The sequence below is a fragment of the Sorex fumeus genome, unplaced genomic scaffold (assembly GCF_029834395.1).
Source record: "Sorex fumeus unplaced genomic scaffold, SorFum_2.1 ptg000109l, whole genome shotgun sequence".
In the NCBI taxonomy this organism is placed as follows: Eukaryota; Metazoa; Chordata; class Mammalia; order Eulipotyphla; family Soricidae; genus Sorex; species Sorex fumeus.
The window spans coordinates 1,444,742-1,467,217 of NW_026606166.1; the positions used below are offsets into that span (position 1 = coordinate 1,444,742).

General features: G+C 60.6%; 1 protein-coding gene across 3 annotated transcripts in view; it reads left to right on the forward strand.

Annotated features, from left to right (window-relative positions):
- Nucleotides 1-22,476, forward strand: part of LOC130042729 (multivesicular body subunit 12B) — a 139,429-nt gene that overhangs the window by 110,629 nt on the left and 6,324 nt on the right. For all 3 annotated transcript variants that reach the window (XM_056134909.1, XM_056134912.1, XM_056134911.1), the window contains 2 exons: nucleotides 16,400-16,455; nucleotides 17,753-17,812. In XM_056134909.1, the coding sequence (XP_055990884.1) occupies nucleotides 16,400-16,455; nucleotides 17,753-17,812 (116 nt within the window). The remainder of the gene's footprint in view (nucleotides 1-16,399; nucleotides 16,456-17,752; nucleotides 17,813-22,476) is intronic.

Sequence of the window (22,476 nt, forward strand, 5' to 3'; positions counted from 1 at the left end):
GATTTCTGAGCCTGGCAGGACTGGCCCAGGCCCCAGTCAGGCCCAGTTCCCCGAGCAGCTGGGCTCCGGCCCGGGCACGCTTGTGTCATTACCTACAATGCTGTCTGCTCGGACCCGGGTTGCCATGGAGAAGCAGGGGCAGGTCCATGGCGGGACTCGGAGGAAGGGTCACCACCCACCACACGGACTCTCCATCACATGCAAATGTGCTTTAGCCACACAGCCCCTCCGGGAAGGTGTAGATTCATCCTGTCATCCCCAGCTTATTGTCACACAGGGGCTGAGGCTCAGAGAGATTCAGTGAGTTTCCCGGGGTCACACAGCATGGGCACCACCCTGCCCCGCCTTCGCCTCCCTGATTCCCACTAGGCCCGACCTGCTGTTCTGCTCTTAGCTTTAGTTTCTTGCCCACTTCTGATGCTCCCTGAGGGAAGCGCTTGGCCCACTGAATGATGGCGGAGCCGATTGTGTTGGCCTGGCCATGCCATCCAGTTCATGCCACCGTGCTGTGTCCCCCGCTGACTTGTGCCTGTGCGTGTTAACACAGGGATGCCCATTCTCACACATGTCTGAGTGTTTCACTCCATATCTACATGCTCGCACATGTACCCTGTTCATGTATATGTGTGCTTACACACACGCACGCACACACATGTACAGACGCACACATGCATGTACATGCATGCACACACATGCACACATGCATGCACATTCACACACGCATGCATGCACAGACGCACATATGCACACACATGCGCACACCCGCACGCGTATGCACACACGTACACACACACGCGCGCGCACACACACACACACACACACACACACACACGCACACAGCCATCCTCTCTGTATCATCAGGGTCCCCAGCCCGAGTCCCCAGGCCCTGACACACAGGGCAAAGGGCAGCGAGAGAAAAACAAGGTTGTGCTCCCCAGAGGGACAGCCATGGCGGAGCAGGCGCAGGGCCACGTCCCTATGCCTGGTGGGAGTTCAGGGCCCCCAGCCCCTTCCTTGGGCTGCTGCGGACGCAGCCCACGTTTCCTTGCTGAAACAGAACTAGCCCTGCTGCTGCTACTCAGGAACTTGAAAGGTGGCCTCGCAGAGAAGGCTTCTCCGGTGGCACTCCAAAGGGGTGACGCACGGGGCGGGGGCGCCCCTGCCCTCAGAGCTGCCCGCAGCATCACACTCCTCTCCTGGGAGCTACCCCGCGGCCTTCACTGCTCTGCCCCCTCAACTCCCTCACTCCCGGGGCTGATGGGGCCTCAGCTAGTGCCTGTGCCCCAAGTCGACAGGCTAGAGAGTGGCCAGTCTAGCTGCAGTCCAGGGAGGCGTTTGCTATTTGTTCACATAACAGAGGTCAGTGCGGGGACTGGAGTGATCGTTTAGCGGGGAGAGGCTTGTCTCGCACATGGCCGGCCTGGGTTCAGTCCCCAGCACCACCCCATATGGTACCCCCAGCCCACCAGTAGTCACCCCTGAGCACCACCAGGCATGGCCCCAAAAACAACAACAAATTTTGTTTTAATGGTCAATGCTGAGTAATGCTGTTTCTGAAAAGGAGGCCACATAAGTGTGGGGCCAATGAGCCAGAGCCCCGATGGGCAGGGAAGGTCTCTCACCCCCGGGAGAGCTCTTCCTTGGTTCCCTTCCCCCCTCCCACCCCCCCCACTGCCCCCAGGGGCGTTCCAGTACCCGGGAGAGCGTGTGGCACTGGTCCACAGCCTGGCAGTGCTGGCCACCTAGAATGGAGGGGCATCATGGGGCAGGGGGTGAGGGGGCTGGGATTCACCTCCAAGTCTCCCCATCAAAGGCCCAACTAGGTAATAAGGGTGGGGGGACCGCGGGAGCCTCTGGTGCACCTGGATTTTGCCATCACATCAAGAGATCGTGCTGAGCATTGCGTTTTCGTAGGCAAACTGCCCTGACACATTCCTGAGATGCCCAGCATTAACAGCCCCTTAGCCTCAGTGTCCCCACCAAGGCCTCACCAAGTGGAAGGGAGCCACTTCCGGTGAACACTGTGAGGCGGACGCGTCCAGAAACACAGCTGTCCTCACGCGTGAACCTACTTCAGCAGATTATATGAGTTCCTCCGTGTATCCCACCACCGTTAACAATCAGTTTAACCGTGAGCTTTGTGGGTGTTGGAGGGAACTGGGCCAGTCCCCTAACCCCCGTTGCTAACCAGGCTGTGGGGGGAGGAGGGGTGTGGGTGGAGGGTCTCCTGAGTCTCCTCAGAAATAAAGCCTGCCCCTCATTTTCCCTGCCCAGAACCTGAGCCCCTTTCTCCTCAGCCAGGGGCCACCATAGGCAGCGACCCCTACTCTCACCCCATCATCAGCCCCCCTGGGGAGAAATGCAGGAAAGGCAGGAAGGCCCTTGCACCTCCTGGAACCCCCTTCACCCAGGGGTGCGCCCGACCCAGCGCCCTGAGGCCCTGTGAGGAAGCTGCCAGGGCCGCTCCCCTTTGCAGCCCACAAGTTCCTCAGCCCTGCTCCACACCCTATGTAATTGCACCCAGATGCCTCAGCCCCGCCTAGGACCCCCCTGCAGCCCCCCGGCCCTTCCCTGCCTCCGCCCAGGATAGTCCAGCCTGTGCTTGCATGGCAGGATGGCTTGTCTGGGGGCCCAGCCCTGGGGAGCCCAGAGACAGAGGGGTCTGGGTCCGTGCTGCCCTCCCCCGCGAAATGGGGTTCTCATGCCTTTCCCAAGAGCACCCCTGACTGTCCGGGGGCAGGCCTGCCAGCCGCTGCTTGGGGGTGTACGCAAGGAGGGTTGTTCAGAATGAAGCTTGATCAGCTGTAATGTGAGCTATCCAATTCCCCCCAACACACACACACACACACACACACACACACACACACACACACACACACACACACACGTCCATGCACACAGAGCCCTGTCAGCGGGGGAGCTACAGGCTCACTGCCCGGATTCCAGAACAGACAGGAGCCATCAGAACGTGCTGCAGGCTCCCTGCAGGGAGACAGACAGATAGCAGACGGACAGACAGGCGGACAGACAGACATGGACAGGCTTCCGGGACCCCACATCTGTAGGTTTCACAGGGTGCAGAGACACCCGGGGGTGGCTCTGTGCTAACTGAGGGGTGCTTCGTGATTTGAGGTATTCTTGGCACCTGTCCTTAAGTCAGAGGGGTCCAAGGGATCCCAAGGGAGGGCCCAGATGTCCTCCGTGCTGGCCGCAGCCTGGCCCCTGGGCTCCCAGCTTGGGGGGGTGGAGAGGGGGTCAGGAGGGCAGCACACTTTGCCATAGTACAGGTGACCCCACCCCCTCCCCTTCCAGTACCTGGCGCAGGCCGAGGCGTCCACCAGGGGTAACGGCCAGCAGGAGCAAGTCCTGTCACTGCAGGGGCCAGGCGGAGCCTCTCAGGGGCCCTTGTCCTCCTCGCCTCTGCAGGCTTGGGGCAAGGGTTTTGCATCTCTCGTGAGGCCTGAACCTTGGGGAGCCTGGACTCTTGGGGGGCTGCCTCCATGGCACTGCCCTCCGCATGGCTGCGCAGAGCTGAGTTCTGGGCCATGACACGGACTTGGCAAGCAGCGGCCCTTGCCCTGTGGGACATGGCATCAGGCTGTGTGAAGGCGGATGCCTCTGGCCTGTGGCCCTCAGCCTCCTGGCTCCCCTCTTCCCTGCAGAGACAGTGCACACCCCACTCTCTGTACACGCATGCACCCCTTTCTTTCCCAGCCCTTTCTGTCAGGAGAGGGAGGTAGGGCCGTCTCCTCCCTGGTCGGTCTCTTGGAGTGCAGAGGTGGATAGTAGCCCAGGGTGCAGAGACCTCCTGGCGAGGCACCCCTGCCCCACCCATCCTTCTGCCTTGACTTCCTGCCCCCTCGCTACGCCTGTGCTGTCCCTGGAGGTGCCCTCTGTATTCCAGGGGTGCCGATGGTGGACGCCTACAACCCTCCTGGAATGAAAACTGGGGGACACAGACACATATGGCCAGGCCAGGCCATATGCCAGCTGCCGTCCGCCCCCCTCACCCCCCCCACCACCCCTATGGACCTTTGGGAGCAGGGAGGGTTGGAGGCAGGGGTGCGCAGCAGGGAGGGCCAAGTGGGTGGCAGGACAGGGAGGGGAGAGGAATCCAGTCTTCCTGCTCGCCCCAGGAGGGCAGGCGGGAACAATAACTCCTGCTCCTTTCCCATCATCACCCCAGTGATGCCTGCGCACGTGAGCGAGCCCCCCCCAGCCCCCACCCCCACCCCTGGCCCTGCTCTGGCAGGCTCTGCGCTCTGCTCCGGGACCGCAGGCTTTGTCTGAATCCTGCCACTGCCCCGTGAGTCGTTTGCATAGATTCCCAAGTTTGTAATTAAAACAATTGAGAAACAATTTCCTCTATATAAAAAAAGAAAGGGGGGAAAAATAAGAATAGCTGAACAGGAAGTGTCTCGTAAGCAGCTGCGGTGCTGTGAGCCGTGGAGAGAGACCGTTTTTATCGTCAGCCTCGAAGGGAACAGAGGCACCATCCTTTCTATCCACCCGGAGGTTTCGGGGTGGGGTGTTTGTGGGGTTTTTTGTTTTTCTTTTTTGTGGGTTGTTGTTTGGTTTGGGGGTTTGGGTTGTTGTGGGTTTTTTTTTCCTTTAGCACCTGATACCATTTCACATCGAAAGGTGACAGTAATATCTTTACCGTTTTTTCTATTGGATTAATAACGTTTAATGTTCAGAGCAATAAAACGAAATGTTTTCGTGAGGGTGCTTTATGTCACCCATGGAAAATTCAAGTTTAAGAGGGGCGGGGGGGGGCAAGGGGAGTCCTGGGGAGATCACGCACAAACAGGCACCAGTCGCGGTAAACGCCAAAGGGGACCCAGGTGTTCGGTGGGCGCCAGAAGGGGCTTCCGCTGGGGGGGGGCATGCCCACTTCCCCCCACCCTGGCCAACCACCCGTCCGCACCACGCCGCAGAATATGACAATGTTAGCATTTTTCATTCCCCCGACGTGACCATTAATAAAGCAATGATCCAAAAGGGGCTTTGCTGAGTCTGTTCTTTATGCTCCCATCACTCACGACGAGATAATTTCACACAGGATCGTTTTAAAATTAAATGACGATAAAAACGCTCTGCTGTTCTGTGTTCACCAGTTCATAGGAGTCTATCAAGTCATTAATGTGTCATGACAAACTGCTCGATGGATACAAGAGTAATTAATTATTTGAATAAATAACAAGTTGAACTTGGGGCTTCGAACCACAATGACATACGCATCCCATTAAGGGTGTCTTGGAACCTTTTCAGGGCCCCGGTACCAGGGTATTGGAGTGGATGAAAAGCCAGTTCGTAAACACCGGGTAATATTTTACAGGGAGACCGCCAAAGTGTCAGTCCCGGGGGCTCGCAGGGCGCCCCAAGCCCCCCGGGCCACCAGCGGTTCTTTCAAGACGCCACTTGCTCAGTGATAGTCTCTGAGAACAATTATACGGATTTTCATAATCACCATTAATCTCTGCATATTTTCCAAGATAATTACAGCAATTATTATTTAGATTTCTCTTTTATATGCCCATTGCAGAAAGGAACAAGTGCTTATTATACTGGATAGTTCAAAGAACCTCGGATTAAAATTCCTTGTCATCGCCATCCCTCGTTATTTCGACTGTGCAGCCCGCTGAAAGTTCGTCAGCTCCAGAAATTAGAGGACTATTAGCGGGGCCTGTGATTAAGTCAGAAGGTTGCGCCGGGGCCGCGCTTGGTGGGGGACGGCAGCATTGTGGGGGCCCGCTGGGCTCGGGGGAGGGGGCATCGCTGTCAGGTGGCAGCAGCTCCACACCTATTTCCCGGGCTCGGCTCAGGAAGCGAACTCACAACCGATATTTAGAGAATACATTTTTGTGACATGCCCTTTAAAGGTGAATATTAAATCCCAGATCGGGGTAATTTGTGGCGTCGTCCTTCAGCGGCTCGGCAGCTCGACAGAAGGGAGCGGGGGACCAGGGAGGGGGACCCCAGGAGCCTCGCGGCAGAGCTTGAGTGAGCCCCCCCCAGCCGCCCCTCCCCTCCGAGGCTGGGGTCCTGAAAGCTGGGTCTGGGGGAGGGGAGGCATCGCTCCCTAGAGAAAGTCGTTGCCCAGGGGAAGGCTGCCAGGAGACCACCCCTGTGGAGTCCGTGGGGTCTGTGGGGTTCATGGCCTATACCCACCAGGGTACTGAGTCCAGAATCTCCCTCCTTCATGCCCAGCTGCAGGCACCACCGGTCTGTTACCCTGGCCAGGAGCTTTGAGCCCTGTCGCCATGGCAGGGACATGGAGGGGCCTGGCCAGGCCAGGGCGGGAGTTGGCGGGTGGGTGGGGGGGAGGCAGGGCAGCCTGAGAAGCATGGGCAGCTGCAGGGGCCAGAAATGCCTCTCCTTTATCCAGGAGGGTTTGGGGGATATCTGCAGCCTGGCCGCTATGCACAGGCACGCTTAAGTACAGTCACAGGTATACGGACCTGAAGTCTGCCCACAAACACATAAGCATGGACACATGTAGTCATACACACACACACACGCACGCACATATGCACTCATTCACACATGCACACACACAGTTATACACACATGCATGCACACATGCAGACACACATGCAATCATACATGCATGCACACGTGCAGTCATTTACATGCAGGCACACATGCAATCACACATGTGTGTGTGCACACATGCAAGAAGGCACATAGGCAGTCATACACACATGCAGGTACACATGCGATCACACACGCACAGGCACACATGCACAAGTACACACACACAAGCACACATGCAATCACACACACGGCACACGTGCAGTTATATATAAATTCAGGCACATATGCAATCATACACATGCGGGCATGCATGCAGTCATACATGCATGCACACATGCAGTCGTTTACATACAGGCACACATGCAATCACACATGCAAGCACACATGCAATCAAACACACAGGCACACATGCAATCACACGTGCAAGCACACATGCAATCATACACACACTTGCACACATGCAATCATACATGCATGCACACACATGCAGTCATAACACACACACATACATGCAGTTACACATGAACATGCACACATGCAATCATACACACACAGGCACACATGCACACAGGCTCACACATGTGCGGGCATACGTGTGAACACACACAATGGGACCCGTGGCCCACTCTGGCTGTCCCTGTAGGACCCCATGCTGAGCTCACACGCCGTCTTTATAAAGCTGACTTGGGGGTGTCAGCACTGGGGAACCTGAGCCCCCTCGCCCAGGCCAGGGGCTCTCCATGCTGTGGCACCAGCCTGCCACCCTCGGTGCTGCTGTCCCACGGTTGTCTCTTTGTCCTCGTGTCACCCTGGCCATTGGCGGGACACAGCCCCGCGGTCCTTTGAAGGAGACCCTGCAGGGAGCGACCAGGGAGTGAGGGCGCCTCGGGCCTTCCCTTTTGCAGAGCTCCCCGCACCCTGCCCTGGGGTCCGGGCAGCTTGGCGCCCAGGGAGGAAACCCTGGGTGTCGGGGTGCCGGGAAGATTTCGGGCTCTCGAAGGTGAGCAGGCAGCGCTGCTCTGTGGGGGGGCCACGCTCTCAGAGGGGCAGGGGTGTGTCACTGCCATGGCGTCCACACATGCTCTGGCCAGAGGCCATGACCTGCCCACACACACGCTGGCCAGGGTCGCCCGCCTGGTCGCAGTGCCCCCACCTCTATAGGTGAGGTGACCGCTGTGGGTCGGGGGCCCCCTCGGCCGCGTGTCTGTGCCCGGCCCCCAGCACGTCACACCAGGAAGGAGGCTGTGCACCCACCTGCCGCACAAGGGGACCAGAGTTCCCCTCTGGCCCCCAAACCCCGGCCCCCATGCAGTCACTTCCCACTCCCTGGCCTGACCAGACCCTACCCGCAGGGGGCGCCCTCTGCTCCTGGCTGCGGGAACTGTAAAGGGACAGGAGAGGGTGGGCGGAAGGGAAGGGTCAGGACAGGGAGGGGAGGGGAGGGGAGAGGAGGGTCAGGGAAGGAAGGCAAAGGAAGGGTCAAGGAAGGAGAGGGGAGGGGAGGGGAGGGGAGGGGAGGGGAAGGGAAGGGAAGGGAAGGGAAGGGAAGGGAAGGGAAGGGAAGGGAAGGGAAGGGAAGGGAAGGGAAGGGAAGGACACAGGAGCCCCCTCCCCTTTCCCTCCCCAAGGGTCTCACTTCTGGCTGATCCATAGAGTCCCCGGGGAGTTCTGAGAAGCAAGGGGTTCCCAGAGCTGCTCCCAGGCCCCCATGGTCAGAACTAGGCTGGGGTGGGACACTGGCTGCCTCCTGAAGCCAGCTGGGGATCCCCAGAGTGGGGCATGGGGTGGGGGGATCCCTGGGGAGCTCCCCTCGCCCCCCCACCCCCCTCCCGGCTTCTCACTCCATGCCCCCCAGTGGCGTGTGCATCTGCAGCCACAGGCAGGTCTGGAGCCGGGTGTCAGCCTCCCTCTGCCCCCGGGCCAGGCTGCGTGGCAGGCTCAGCTCCTCCACGGCCGGCTGCTCCGTCCTCTCCCTCAGTGCTGTGGTGACAGCTCGGTGCCAGGTGCCACGTGCTTCCTTCGCCACCACCCCCACCTTCAAGGGTGCATCCTGCCGCAGCCCCCTCACTCCCCCTCCCAAAGCCCTCCGGAGTGTCCGTGGATCCCCCGCAGTCATTCCCGGGGCCCTCAGCTCTCCATGCTCTTCTCTCACCCTGGGGGTGTCCCCTTTCCGTAGAGTCTGAGCCCCCAAGCCGTGAACCTTGTGTCCTTGGAGCCTTGGGAGCAGATCATGGGGGTGGCCTCCACCCAGCTGCCCTTCGTGGCTCCCGTCCCCCAGCCGTGGCTGCACAGGGAGGTGAAACCCTCTGCGGTGTCTTACAGCTCAGGACCCCCGTTTCTTGGGAGCCCCTTTAATGTCAGAAGTGACCGTTTCCACCGTCCTCCCTTACTGGCCCGCTGACCCACACGAGCTTTACTTCACTGGCCCTGGCCACACGGGCTTCACCCCTTCCATCGCCGTCCCCCCGCACGCAGAGTTGGAGATGGGGGGGCCGGGAACTCTGGTCTCCCCTCGGCACTCAGAGTTCCGCGCTCTAAGGCTCAGTTGTGTAAAATGGCAGGACGTCACCCCACGTGGGGTCTCGGAACTGAATGTGGGGGTGGCCGAAAACCCGGCGACATGGAAGGCCTCAGAACACACAACGGCCTAAACTTCCTGTGGTAGTGGTCGCAGGTCCCCATGTGGCGTGTGGGAGTGTCCGAGCTGCTAGGCCTCAGGGTCCTGCAGGGCTGGGTACGATCAGGTTCCTGTTGAAAGGCGGGTCCCAAAGCCACAAGGCGTCCAAGGAAGGACCAATCACTGGCGACTGTGACTGCGCCATGTCCCGATTGTGCTGGGGTCTCCTGCTGCCTCCTCACAGATGAGACAGTGACTCACGGGCTAAGGGGTCGGCCCACAGCCCCCCACAGGCCCCCAGCCCCACTGAGGTGGCGAGAGGCTTGAATGGGCAGAGGTGGAAGGAAGCTGTCGCTGACCCCCTGTAGGGGCTGTGGGAAGGCGCCAGCCCCCAGCCCTGCCTGCACCCAGAGGGGACACTGAGGCAGGACAGTGAGCGGGGCCAGAGTTTTCTGGATCCGTGGCCCTTTCCAGAGCCTGAGTCGTCCGTGTGTTTCCACATGGTGACTCAGGAACTGTGGCAGGTGGGTGGGCGGAACAGGAGCCCCAGGCAGGGGCCGCTGTCCCCAATGTGTCTCATCCCAACTGAGAGCAGGACGCCCCCCTTCCTGACGGGGTGGCCGGCCTAAAGTCACACTTTGCCAACGGCTTATGGCCGCATCGCACAGGTGGACCTAGTGCCAGAGGGGCCCAGAGATGCCAGGGAGCCACGGGAGCCACGGGAACCCAAGACTGGCGGGGTGGGCCTGGGTCTGGACCCCCGGGGGAGGCTTTGTATGGGACCCTCAAAGGTGATGGGGGGCGGGGGAAATCCAGGGAGACTCCATGGATGAGTCAGTCCCAGGTCCTGCCCTGAGAGGAGCAATAGCTGTGACCCTACAATGGACCACAGACCCAGCGTGCAAATGGGAGCATTTCCCGGGAACCACAGACTCACATACACGCACGCACGCACGCACGCATGCATGCACACACAACGCTCACTTGCATGCACATGCACACATACACCACACACGCATGTGCACTCCACACACGTACACACACACGCACACGTGCATACACACATACACATGCACGCACGCACATGTGCGTGCACACACGCACACACCCATGTACGTGCACACACCACACACACGCGTGCACATACACATGCGTGCACACCTGTGCACACACGCACATTCACACGCGCACACAAGCGTGCACACGCACACACGCGTCCACACGTGCACACACACACATGCACACACACGCAGAACCCCCTTTCTCTTCCCTGGAGTGGGGGGTGACGCGGCTGCGGCTTTGGGCTCCGCTTGTTTAAAGCTCCTGTGGGAGGCGGAGAGCAGCTCCCCCCCTCCTGACTTGTCGCGCTGCGGCGAAAGGGACCCTCGGCTGAGCTCATTGTCTCCGGCTTCTTGCTCCGTGTATTTTACAAACAGTCCGCTGACAGGCTGCCACGCTGACTCCCGCGCGCTCCCGCTGCAGCCGGGATTACGGCATTAATAACAGAGCTCCATGCATCACGCCATTTTTAAACATGATCGTTATGATAAAGGGCACATACTTAATTACAGGCCTGCTTAATTACAGCTCTGTGGAAGCTCGTTTGTTTAGGAGAATGCTAATTGCGCCGCCGCGGAGCCCGAGGCGCTGCCTCGCTGTCTGGGCTGCGCGCCTGCGCCGCTGCCGTGGAGGGCGTGTGGTTGGACGCGCCCCCAAAAGAAAGTAGAGAGAAGGGGAAAGGGGGGCGTGGGGGTGGGCGGCAGAGGTGGGGCAGAAGAGAGAGGCAGCATCCCAGGACTGAAAGGAGCCCCCCTGCCCACGGCACGCGGCCGCCGCCTGACGCCGGCCACCTGCTCAGCCCTTGGGTCACCTCCCACCGTCCCAGGCTGCCTCACGTGCTCCAGACCCCTCCAGACCCCTCTCCCTCCAGCACTGCAGACTTTCCCAACTCTGGGCCACCCCACACACAAACACTCCCCCCCCCCCCGCAACACACACACACACACACACACACACACACACACACACACACACGAGTTCCCTGTCTTTGTCTGCTGGGACCGCAGAGAGAGGTTGGGGGCTGGGAGGAGGGGTGCTGCTTATCCAAGGAAGGCCACCTTGGTTGGCCCAGGAGAGGACAAATGTGGCCAGGCTGTGCCCAGGTGAGAACCCCAGGCTGACTAGGAGGGCCAGGGCTGGTGGCTGGTGGGGAATGGTGTGAACCCCACACCCCAGCCAGATGGGGCCCCCCTGAGTGGGGCTTGACAGTGGGCTGAAGGGAGAAGGGGCGTCTGGGGGATAGTGGAGCCCAAACTGGCTTCCGCTGAGGCAGGGAGACCCCCTGTACAGAGCCGGGGTAGGGGGGACTTGTGCGGGCTGTCCTGGGTGTGAGAAATGCATGCCATGATTCCCAGGGTCCCAGTGGGCCGGCCATGAGCACGGAAGCACTGCGCAGGGGAGGCACAGGGAAAGGGCAGGACGGCCCCACCTTCAGGATTGGGCCCCCTAAACCTACTCACCACCTCCCTCCCCCCCCCCTTCCTCCTTCCCATAGGGGGTCCCCCTCCCAGCACTCCCAGCCACACTCACCTTCAAATCTTCTCCCCCCGGACCCTGAGGTGCTCCCAGGGCATGGTGAGGAGAAACAGGGAGCAGAGGGGTCAGCCGGGGCCCCTTCACCACCCTAGGCCCCTCCAACCCTGACCATCCCACAGGCCAGAGCTTGGCCTCCCACTCACCCAGACTGCCCTCCCTGCCTCCAGATGCAGCAGGGACTGAGGCAAGTCCTTAGTCTCTGCCCATCTACAGGCGTCCGGGTCTCAGACCTGAGGCAAGGGCTTTGCATTGGCCTGTCAGGTCGCAGTCATGCCCACCCTGCACAGGACCCTGTGTGGGGCCAGAGAGTCCAGCCTAGGCTGGCTGTATGTGGGTGGCCACCTTGCCCGCCATCCTATCTTCCTCTCCGCCCTGAGCTTATGAGTCAGCATCTGCCATCCTCACTGGAGGTGGCTCTGAGGACCATCCCCCCGCCCCCCAGGGCCCTTCAAGGTCAGCGCACAGCTGCCAGTCAGCTGCCCATCCGGTAGGGTTTGGGGACCCAGGCCCACCACTTCATCCAGCTGGATAATAGCTGACCTGTCCACTGGGAACAGTCTGCGCACTCCTGGGTGACCACGGGCCTGAATGACCCAGACCTTTAACACGGTGAGACAATGCAGCTCACACAGTGGACAGGCCCTAGACTTCTGACAGGTCCACTAGGGGCCTCCTAGAGCACCCCCAGGGCTCCCGGCTGCCCACGTCTCCTCCAGGAGTGCCAGGAGAAGGGGTCCTTTCACCCCAGAGCCGCCCCTCTCACATCCCCCGACCTTGTCTCACAGCTGGAGGGGGCCCAGCACCACCAAGAGCAGCCAAGGGCTGCCTCCAGAGCAGACCACCAGGGGCGGAGACGCTGTGGGCCACCGCATGGGAATGGGACACCTCCCCACGTGCAGAGCACAGGTGCACCCCAAACTGGGCCGCGTAAACCTTAACTCTTGAGCCAGCACAGCAGGTAGGGAGTTTGCCTTGCACACGGCTGACCCAGGTTCGATTCCCAGTATCCCATATGGTCCCCCGAGCACCACCAGGAGTAATCCCTGAGTGCAGAGCCAGGAGTAACCCCTGTGCAACACCAGGTGTGACCCAAAAAGAAAATAAATAAAATAATAATTTCCTTGGTACTGGAGCAATAGCACAGTGGGTAGGGCGTTTGCCTTGCACACGGCTGACCCGGGTTCGATTCCCAGCATTCCAAATGGTCCCCTGAGCACCACCAAGGGTAATTCCTGAGTGGAGAGCCAGGAGTAACCCCTGTGCATTGCCAGGTATGACCCAAAAAGCAAAAAAAGCAAAAAAAAAAAAAAAGAATTCACTGCTCCAAAGGGCTAGAACGTTCGTACCTCAGAGAGGGCTCTTGCCTTGCTCATGGTCTACCCGAGTTCAAGCCTGGCCATTCCATCGGGTCCCCTCCCCTGCCCTAGCACCACCATACATAAAAGTTTTTATGTAGCACTGTCCTCCCATTGTTCACCGATTTTCTCCAGTGGGCCCAGTAACGTTTCCATCGTGAGACTTGTTGTTACTGTGTTTGGCATATCAAATACGTCACGGGTAGCTTGCCAGGCTTTGCCATGTGGACTAGATACTCTTGGTAGCTTGCTGGGCTCTCCAAGAGGGGTGGAGGAATCGAACCTGGGTCGGCCAAGTCGGCCGCGTGCAAGGCAAATGTCCTACCCATTGTGCTATAAAGTTTTTATATATAAATAAAAATTCTGTATTATTAGGGGGAGCATGCACCCATCTGAGCCTGCGGGGCCGCGGTGGATGTTCCCGGGCGGGGCAGTAGTGTCCTGTCCAGGTGCTGGCGACCGGGCCGAGCACGCGCCTTTTCCCTCAGAGCCCCCAGAATGCCCTGTGTGCTGTCAGCTCTGCTCTAAAAGTGCTAGTACTTGAGACCTAGTACTGCCTCAGCAGTGCTAGGTCTCAGTTGCAGGTTTAAAACAGGATTCAGCAAAGGGGGTTGCCAACCCTTGGTGCCCTGAAGGGCCATCACCATGTGTGTCCCGAGCACAGGCCCAGTCAGTCAGCCCTGCCCTCAGGGCCCGGCGTTTCCTGAATGGTCAGTGAGTGTCACCTCCTCAGTGACCTGGAGGACCCCGTGGCTCCTCTCTGCGTCTGGTCAGGGGGACGCTCCCCTCCCCTGCCCTCCCAGCCCTTCAGGGAGTCTCTCCCATCCCTGGCCCTCCCAGCACCTCCACCAGCTCCATCTTCTCTCGGGCAGCTCCACACTCTCTCGGCCTGCAGATAACTGAGGAGAGGCAGAGCCTCACCCTGGCCCAGGCTTTGGCCTCAGGACCCACTGCAGCAGGTCTAGGATTCCATCCACGTCAGCCGCGAGGACACCTTGCCTCCTCTCATTTTGCTCCCTCGAGAAGCCCTTCTGGGTCATCACTTTCTGTCGCCTTCTAGAATGTTCCCTTCGCAGTCACCACTTGGCTGGCCGTTTTTTCAGACTTGCGACCTGCCTTCCTCACTCAGCTTCTTCGTTCCTAGCTTTGGGTGAGCAGGACATGAGAGAGAGATGAGGGGCTCTTCGCGGGGGGCAGTCATTGGCCCAGTTCCCTGCTGCTGCGTGTCAGGAGAGACAGGGACAGACACAGGCGGGGGGTCAGGGCGCCGGACACAGCCGAGGGCAGGAACGTGGTGCTGTGTGACTGTGGTGGCCAAAAATCTGGTTTCCATCTCAAGCCTGTGCTGGGAGTGAGGACACGTGTCTCCGTGTGTCTCATTGTATGTCCCAGTGTGCCTTAGTGTGTCCTGGTGTGTCTCAGTGTATCTTGGTGTGTCTCAGTATGTGTACCTGTGTGTCCCGGTGTGTCCCAGTGTGCCCTGGTATGTCCCAGTGTGTCTCAGTGTGTCCCGGTGTGTCTCAGTGTGCCCTGGTATATCCCAGTGTGTCCCGGTGTGCCCTGGTGTGTTCTGGTGTGCCCTGGTGTGCCCTGGTATGTCCCAGTGTGCTCCAGTGTGTCCCAGTGTGCCCTCGTATGCCCGGTGTGTCGTGGTGTGTCCCGGTGTACCCTGGTGTGTCCTGGTATGCCCTGGTGTGTCCCAGTGTGTCCCAGTGTGCCCTGGTGTGTTCCACTGTGTCCTGGTATGCCCCAGTGTGCCCTGGTATGTCCTGGTGTGTGTCCCCCTGTGTTTCTTAGTGTTTGTCGTAGTGCATGTCTCAGTGTATGTCTCAGTGTGTGTCCTGGTGTGCCTCTGCGAGGACCCGGCGCACAGGTGACCACCTTCCCCTCGTGGGCCCCACACCCTGCTCGGCTGCACCATCACCTCTGGTCACTTCTTGCCCCCCCCCCCGGTCCCCCTCGTGGCCTCCAGGTCCCCACTGCCGCAGCTCAGGATGGGCACAGCACCTGCAGGACCCTCCCTGTGGCAGGGTGGGGTGTTGGGGGCGGGGGCGGGAGAAGGGAGCAGGAATCACCCTGCGGCACCCAGGCAGCGAGTGTAGACCAGGGGCGGTTGCCTGGAAGTGGGTGTGACATGAGAGTGGGGGCACTTCAGTGGGGGTCACAGAGGGCACACCTGATGTCCCTGCAGGTCAGCGACCCCCTGGGGCGGATGGGGGTGGGACAAGCGTGTCTGTAGAGGTGAAGGGGTGGCTGCTTTGAGGGGCCCATGTGTGGGCACCAGTCCTGGTAGCGGCTTCCTGCCTGGTGTACCCTGGTGCACCAGTCCTGGTAGCGGCTTCTCTGGGCCGCATCTTGGGAGCTCTGTGACATTTCCCGTCACTGCCCGTAGTCATCCTGCGTCTCTGGCATCACCGTGGCCACTGTGGGCTCCACCCGCAAGGGGCGCTGCTCCCCAGCTGCCCCAAAGCACCAGATGAACCGTGACCCGCCTTCCCTCGGCCCCCCAGGGGCAGGGTGGTGGGGAGGAGGGGGAGCAGGGCAGCTCCTGGAGTGAGACGGCACAGTCCCTGCCCAGGGGCGCCCCCTCCTGCCTCTCCCCTCCACCTCCCCATCCTCCCTTTCTCTCCTGCTTCTCCGTATCCTCCTGGAGTGCAGAGGGTCCCCCACCACCCACATGCCAGCGTTGAGGGTGTGGGGAGAAAAGACCACCACTCCCCAGGGGGCCTGTCCCCAGAGCTTCCTCCAGCCCCTCCCGGAAAGCCACCACAGGGAGGGCCCGTGTCTGCCCACCCTGTCCCCGCCCTGTCCCTGCCCTGTGCTCTGACCCTGCCCTGTGTGCCCACCCTGTCCCCTCTGTCCCTACCCTGCCCCCCCATCCCTACCCCGTCCCCACCTGTCCCCACCTTGTCCACCCCCCTCCCCATCTGATGACCAGCCAAAGGCCTCCCCCGGCATCCGGGCTGCGCGGCTGCTCTTCTCTGCTGCCTTTGGTGACAGTCACCTGAATTTGGACATGACGGGTGGGAAAGGAACAGCCCCTCCCCTGCCCCCGCCCCCCGCCTCTGCTTTCCTGGGGACCTGCCCCCGTGCCCTGTGACCTCAGCTGGGCACAGCTGGGGTCTCCTGTGTGTCCTGTGGCTTCTGCTCTGGGCCAGACATCACCTCCAGCTCCAAATGAGCACCTGCATGGCTGCCCACGGCCACGCCGCTCTCAGATCGTGCGCGCGTGTGCCCAGTGGGTCCTGCCCCGCCCAGCACAGAGCAGCCGCCCTAATCGAACTCTCTCCCACAGCCATGGACGGCGTGCCTTTCATGATCTCAGACAAGTTCTCCTGCGTGCCGGAAAGCGTGAGTGCCCCCGGGGTACGGGGGGAGGGGTGTCCGCACCCAACCTTTCCACCAGACGGGTCCTTGGGTCTGGCACTGCTGGTGATCGGTGACCGTCCCAGTCACTGGGGGGCAGAGCAGAGGCTGCCTCAACTTCCCCACGGTGCTGCCAGACCAGTGTGGCCCTTCTCTCCAGAGGTGGGGGCACCCCCACGGCCCCACGAGTCACATGGGCCTCCTCGGGCCCCGCTGCACCCTCAGCTCCTTCCAGTGATGGGGCCCCGGGGTCTCAAGGATGAACTCAGATCTCCCAAGCTCATGGGGCCGCACGCCCCCTGCCCCCGTGGCCACGCCAGCCACACAAGCGGGTCCCTCATCTGTTTCCAGTCCCCTCTGCCCAAGTTTGCTCAGAGTCGCTCATGGGCATGCAGACCCCGCCCTGGTCACCCCCTGCCCTGGGTACCCACTCAAGACCGCGCCCCCGTATTGTCTTTGGGTCCAGCCAAGACCCACCCGGCTGCGCACTTTCCACTTGCGTGAACTCTAACAGCCCCCCCCAATCCTCCTGATAAGCGGCTTCATCCTGGAAAATGCTCGTGATGTGACGCGCCGAGTGGGAGTAACTTTCTCCCCCCTTTTTGCCCCCTCCACTCAGCCGCGTTGCCATAGTGACACTGGCGCTGCCAGTTCGTCCTGCACCCGGGCTCCACAGGGGAAAGTTTAGGGGGCCGTTCGCACCCATGATGGAGCAGCAGCTGGATCGCTGCTGGGCAAGACGGACGCCCCAGCCCCGAGGCCTCAGCTCTGTCCCCTCAGAGGGCCCCGCGTGGTCTCCCAGCCAGAGAGAAGGTGATGGCGGGGGCTTCTCCGGCTTCCCAGTCAGTCCCCAGTCCCGGCCACCAAACTCTACTGGCCAGCTGCCCGGGCTCCCCTGAGAACAGGCTCCCTGTCCATCCGTCCGTCCAGCACCCGGGCCGGCGCCCCTGTTGAGACCCTGTTGGGGAGTTGGATGGGGACCCCAGGCTCTACAGCCACGTGCTCCCTGGACAGGGCTCTCCAGGACAGCCCCTCCCTGCTGCTGTGACTGCTGGGCAGTCAGCGCTGCCCTCTGCAAGGCCCAGCAGGGCACCCCTCGCCCTACAGGCACCAGAGCGGGTCCAGCTAGACACCAGGCCCCTGGCCTTGCCCCTCAAGCCCTGTCGCCTGCCCTGCAGCTGGGCAGCGCCGTCCTCCCCAGGGAGAGGCCACGGGGTGACGGGACCCTCCGGGCAGGGGAAGGGGGACCGGCGGGCAGAGGGTGACCAGGTCTGTGTTTCAGATGCAGCCCTTCGACCTCCTGGGCATCACCATCAAGTCCCTGGCCGAGATAGAGAAGGAGGTGAGTGAGCCCGTCCCTGGGGCTGGGGGGCGACGTCACCCACCAGGGTCTCTGCTGCAGGTACCCCCCACCCCAGAATGGAGCTTTGCTTCCACAGGACTCGAGTCTTAGATGCTTTGACCCCACTAATCTCTCAGCATCTCTCTCTCTCTCTCTCTTCTCTCTCTCTCTCTCTCTTTCTCTCTCTCCCCCTCTCTGCCCCCTTCTCCCTCCCTCCCCCTCCCCCTCTCCTCTCTCATGCAGGGTAGGGCACAGGGCCAAGGCTTTCCTCCCCCGCCTGGTTTTCAGTTCTGTTTTATTACTCACCAGCAGTTGGGGGGTTGGGCTGAGGAAGGCAGAGCCCATGTGATGGCCGTGTGGTTCTGCACTGTTCTAGGTCTGCTTTATCTCTACTGGAAGAGTGAAGGGCAGGGGCCAGTGGTCAGGAGTCAGGGCCCTGGGGCAGCTTCAGGGTGCTTGGACCTGGGCTAGGCACAAGGACCCCGCTGCCCTGCATGCCCCTCCCCAGTGTTCTAGAGGTGGCCGTGCGGTCACATGCTCACAGCCAACCCCCCCCCCCCCCGCCCCCTGTCGGGGACTGTACACTCAGCCCTTGGGGCTGGCTCGTGTGTGCTCAAATGGGGACCCCAACTGGGGTCAGCTCTAGCCTCAGGCTGGGGGACGGGGAGCTGGCCGGGCTGGCGTCTGCATGGACGGGCTTTGTGGTAACTCTAAAGAGAGGTGGGGGGTCCCCAGAACCGCCTCAGAGCAAGCCCTGTGCAGGCTGGCCTTGGGCGGTAGTGCCCTGCAGGGGACAGTGACCTGCATAGACACCGAAGCCCGCCCGCTGCCCACCCAGGGCTGGGGTCAGCAGGAGACTGTGGGAACAGAACTCACCCGGCTGGGCATCCGACTCCAGGGTGGACTGGGTGGGGGCAGTTCCCCAGAGCCCCTGCTGGACGGCTCACCTGGGCCCCAGCAGCCCCTACTCCTGCTCTGGCCCCCACCACCCCCACCCCAAGTCCTGCTGCTCCCCCCGTTCCCAGGGCAGAGTGAGATCCTGGGGCTGGAGTGAGAGCACAGCGGGGAGGGCGCTGGCCTGGCACAGGGCCAACCTGGGCTCAATCCCTGGCACCCCGTAGGGTCCCCCGAGCACCTCCAGGAGTGATTCCCTGAGCACAGAGCCAGGAGGAACCCCTGAGCACTGCTGGGTGTGACCCCGAAACATGAGAAAGAGAGAAAGGAACCAGAGCGGGTCCAGCTAGACACCAGGCTAGGCCGAAGAGACCCCCCCGAAGTCACAGGATGAGGCAGAATAAGACGACACCCCAAACCTCCCGCCAAGAAGCCCACCCAGTCCCGCTCTGGGCTCTCGGTCGTGGAGGAGATCCCTGCCCCCTCCCCGTACCCTGTACCCCCACCCATCTGAGCAGCCCCCCTCCTCCTGCTGTCAGCTGGGGAGAGGACAGAAATGCCCCCCCAGCATCCCCAGGGATCCGCCAAGATCCCCGCCCCCAGGGGGCGGGAGGCCGCGGGGGGTGGGGGGGGTGGGGGGCGCTGGACTGCACCCGGACCTGCCGAGCCTGAGGGGTGGTCCCTGCTTGGTCTGGGACTTGCTGTGGTCACCGGAAGGTCGGGGTCAGCCCTGAGCAGCCGGCAGTCGTGGGGCCTCTGTCTCCTCTCTCAGCTTCCACTCACCCTCGGGTGCCAGGTTGGGGCACCCACTTTGCTCACGTGAACTTGCATGTATCCCTTTTGTACCGTCAAGCCCGGGACTACGGGTTCCCCAGCGGCAAGACGGAGAGACACGAGCACCATAAAAGCAGGAGGAGTTTTATTCCAGTATGCCGAGGGCCAGCTGTCTCACCCACAGAGTGGTCTCTTGGCAGCGACCCCGACTTCAGGCAGCAAGTAGTTGGTGTAGGGTTTGATACGTAAGCAGTACATGCCTTATTGTTTCAGAAAAAAACCTTCCCTATTTGCCAAACAAAGGTGTTTGGGCAAGTGTGTAGGGTAACCGTGGCCAGGCAATGGTTAAACGATAGTTTCCAGTAACAGCTCATGGTTACATAAGCTACTCATTCTTTTAGGGTTAACGAAAGACAATTTCTGGGGCATTTCGACTGGGGAGGCCTAGTGATTGATGGAGCCCACTTGCTGGGCCCAGGAACTTTCCCAGGGGGGTTCAGGTTGGTCAGTTACACATGGTCTCATTGCTGAGAACCCGAGACTCAGTTCCCGGAATTGAACCTGAGGCCTAGCTGATCTTGCTGATTGCTGCTGCCTGTCATGGCGTCAGTTTGGCCCTCACAGTACCATGACCAACATCTCCCCCTCCTGAGCCTGTCCCCTCCTTTCAGGGGTCCACTTGGGTCTCCACCGTGAGAGGCTGAGAGGGCTTTAGAGCTGGCCCTGGCCCAAGGCAGCACCCAGTTCTGTCAGAGAATGGGGCACATTTCCTCCCCAGCCCTGATGGGCAGGAGGTGGAGAGTCTGGACTTAAGCCCTGGCCTTGGCGGGCCCCTGGGTGAACCCACCGGCTGGGGTTCCAAAGGGTGCACCCCCACCCCGCTGCCGCATAGCCAGCCCCTGGCTCTGATCAACCACAGAGGGAGGGAAGGGGGAAGGGAAGGGGGGGGAGGGGCCTCCGCACCCCAGCATCTGATCAGCAGACACTGCTGCCCGGGGTGGGGTGCTCTGGGCTGCAGTGTGGGGTGAGTGTGAAGCTTGTGGCTGGGGCTCGTGGACCTCAACATGGGGTGAAGGTTCCAGGCGAGGGTTGGCCTCCAGGCCCGGAGCCGCCGTCTTTGCTCCCGTTTTGTCTTGGCGGTGACAAGCCCCAGGTTCGAGGCATGCCAGGTGAGCACTTTCCCTGGAGCCACCTCCCTCCCTCAGCAGTAGTTCCTTCACCCCCCCACCCCCCCACCCGTGCCCTGAGTCTTGTCTGAGGGAGACCCTGGGTTGCGTTTGCTCCCTGGCACAGTGAAAAATGGTAAAACCTCTACTAGAAAGAAAAGGCTCAGAAACACTCAGCCAGGGTTCTGAAGGGAAAACGCACAGCACCACGGCTGCTGCGTCTGTCCTGCCGCACCTCCCCAGGCCCCCAAAGCACGGCCATGGTGGGGCGGCACCTCCCCCTACCTCCCCTCCCCTTCCCCCCCCCCCCCCCCCCCGCAGCCGCTTGCCTGCACCGGGCCACAGGGGTCTAGACACATTGGCCTTCAGCCTGGGGGTGGGGGGAGCTTTGCTGCCCAGGGCCTGGCCCCCTCCCCCTGGGAGTGGACGCAGCTGGCCGGGCTTGGGTTGGCGGGAGGCGGGTGCTGACCTGGGCTGTCCACCCCCGCCCTCGCCCCTCCAACGGCCACAGCGCCCTCTCCTCCTCGCTCAAACAAAAGCTTTTCTCTGCTCCCTGCAAGTGTGATCTGGTGATGGAGCAGCTTCTCTCCCAGTGTGAGGATGGGCTTATAAATATTCCCCCGTCTCTGCCACTCTATTTCCCTGGTACACCAACACCCTCCCTCCCCACCCGGATCTGATGGATTCCCGGGACTCCGCCGGGCTGGGCAGCGGTGGGAGCCTCAGATCCACACCCAGACATCGGGGTCAGGTTCCTGTCCCTGCCCACCGGGCGGCCAGTAGCAGGGCTGTCCCCGGCCCTATCTCCACCCCTACGTGGTGATGGCCTGAGGAGGCCTGTCCGTGGCTCTCAATTTCACGCCCCTGGCAGACAGTCAGTCCGCCTTTAATACAAACAGGAGCCAGGCGGACAGACAGACACCCAGAACGCCCAGCCCGCTGCAAAGCCATGTCCACCTGCATCCATCACGTCCCGCTCTGGGTCACTCGACCCCCCGACCCGCCGCCCAGCCACCAGCCTCCATTTCCAACCCGGTTCCGGAGCTGGAAGACAGGGTGTAATTAGTAAAGGGCCGATCTGATATTAATCACTCCCTTAAAATTGACAAGGGAGACCGTTCATTTAACCACTTAATTGCTACAGGTTTTTATGGGCTGCGGTTTGCAGGCGTAGCGAGGGAAGAAGAAGTTATAAATCCGAGGGAGTTTAAAATTTTAATTTTCTACCTAAATATTTTCCTTGTTCCCGGGTTTGTCCTCAATCCTCGGGAGCGCAGTCACGTGGAATGTTCCTTAAATGAACATATTTGCTAACTGGCGTGATTTCAGTTTTTAAAACATTGGTTCCAGCAATTAGGCGTTTTTTTTTTTTCTCCCAGTTCCCAAATGACTAGAGAAATTCGTCTTGATTATAATTGCTCTTAGCCACGCATATCTAATTTGTGTCTTTTTAAGTGTTAATTAGTAAACAGTTTGAGCTGACATCTTTATGTGTTTGTGTGTTGAAAAATGGGGCCTATTGCTTAGCAAGCTTGGGGCCGATTCCGCTGGCGTTGACGTCGCGACATTGAGGTGGAATTAATGGCAGCAGGGGAGCAGGAGGTGAAAAGAATTTCCGAATTTCGCCTTTGGACCTGGGCGCCCCCCAACTCCCTGCTCCCCACCCCCTCTACACACACACACACACAAACACACACACGCACGCACGCCTTCTCCCGGGGTCCCGGGAGTGGACTGGGGGGAGCCCACATCTGCGGGCAGAAGATTTCTGTGTCAGTAATGAAATGGCAGAGTCCCAATTCTATAAAAGCGAACTGTTCATCCGCCAGC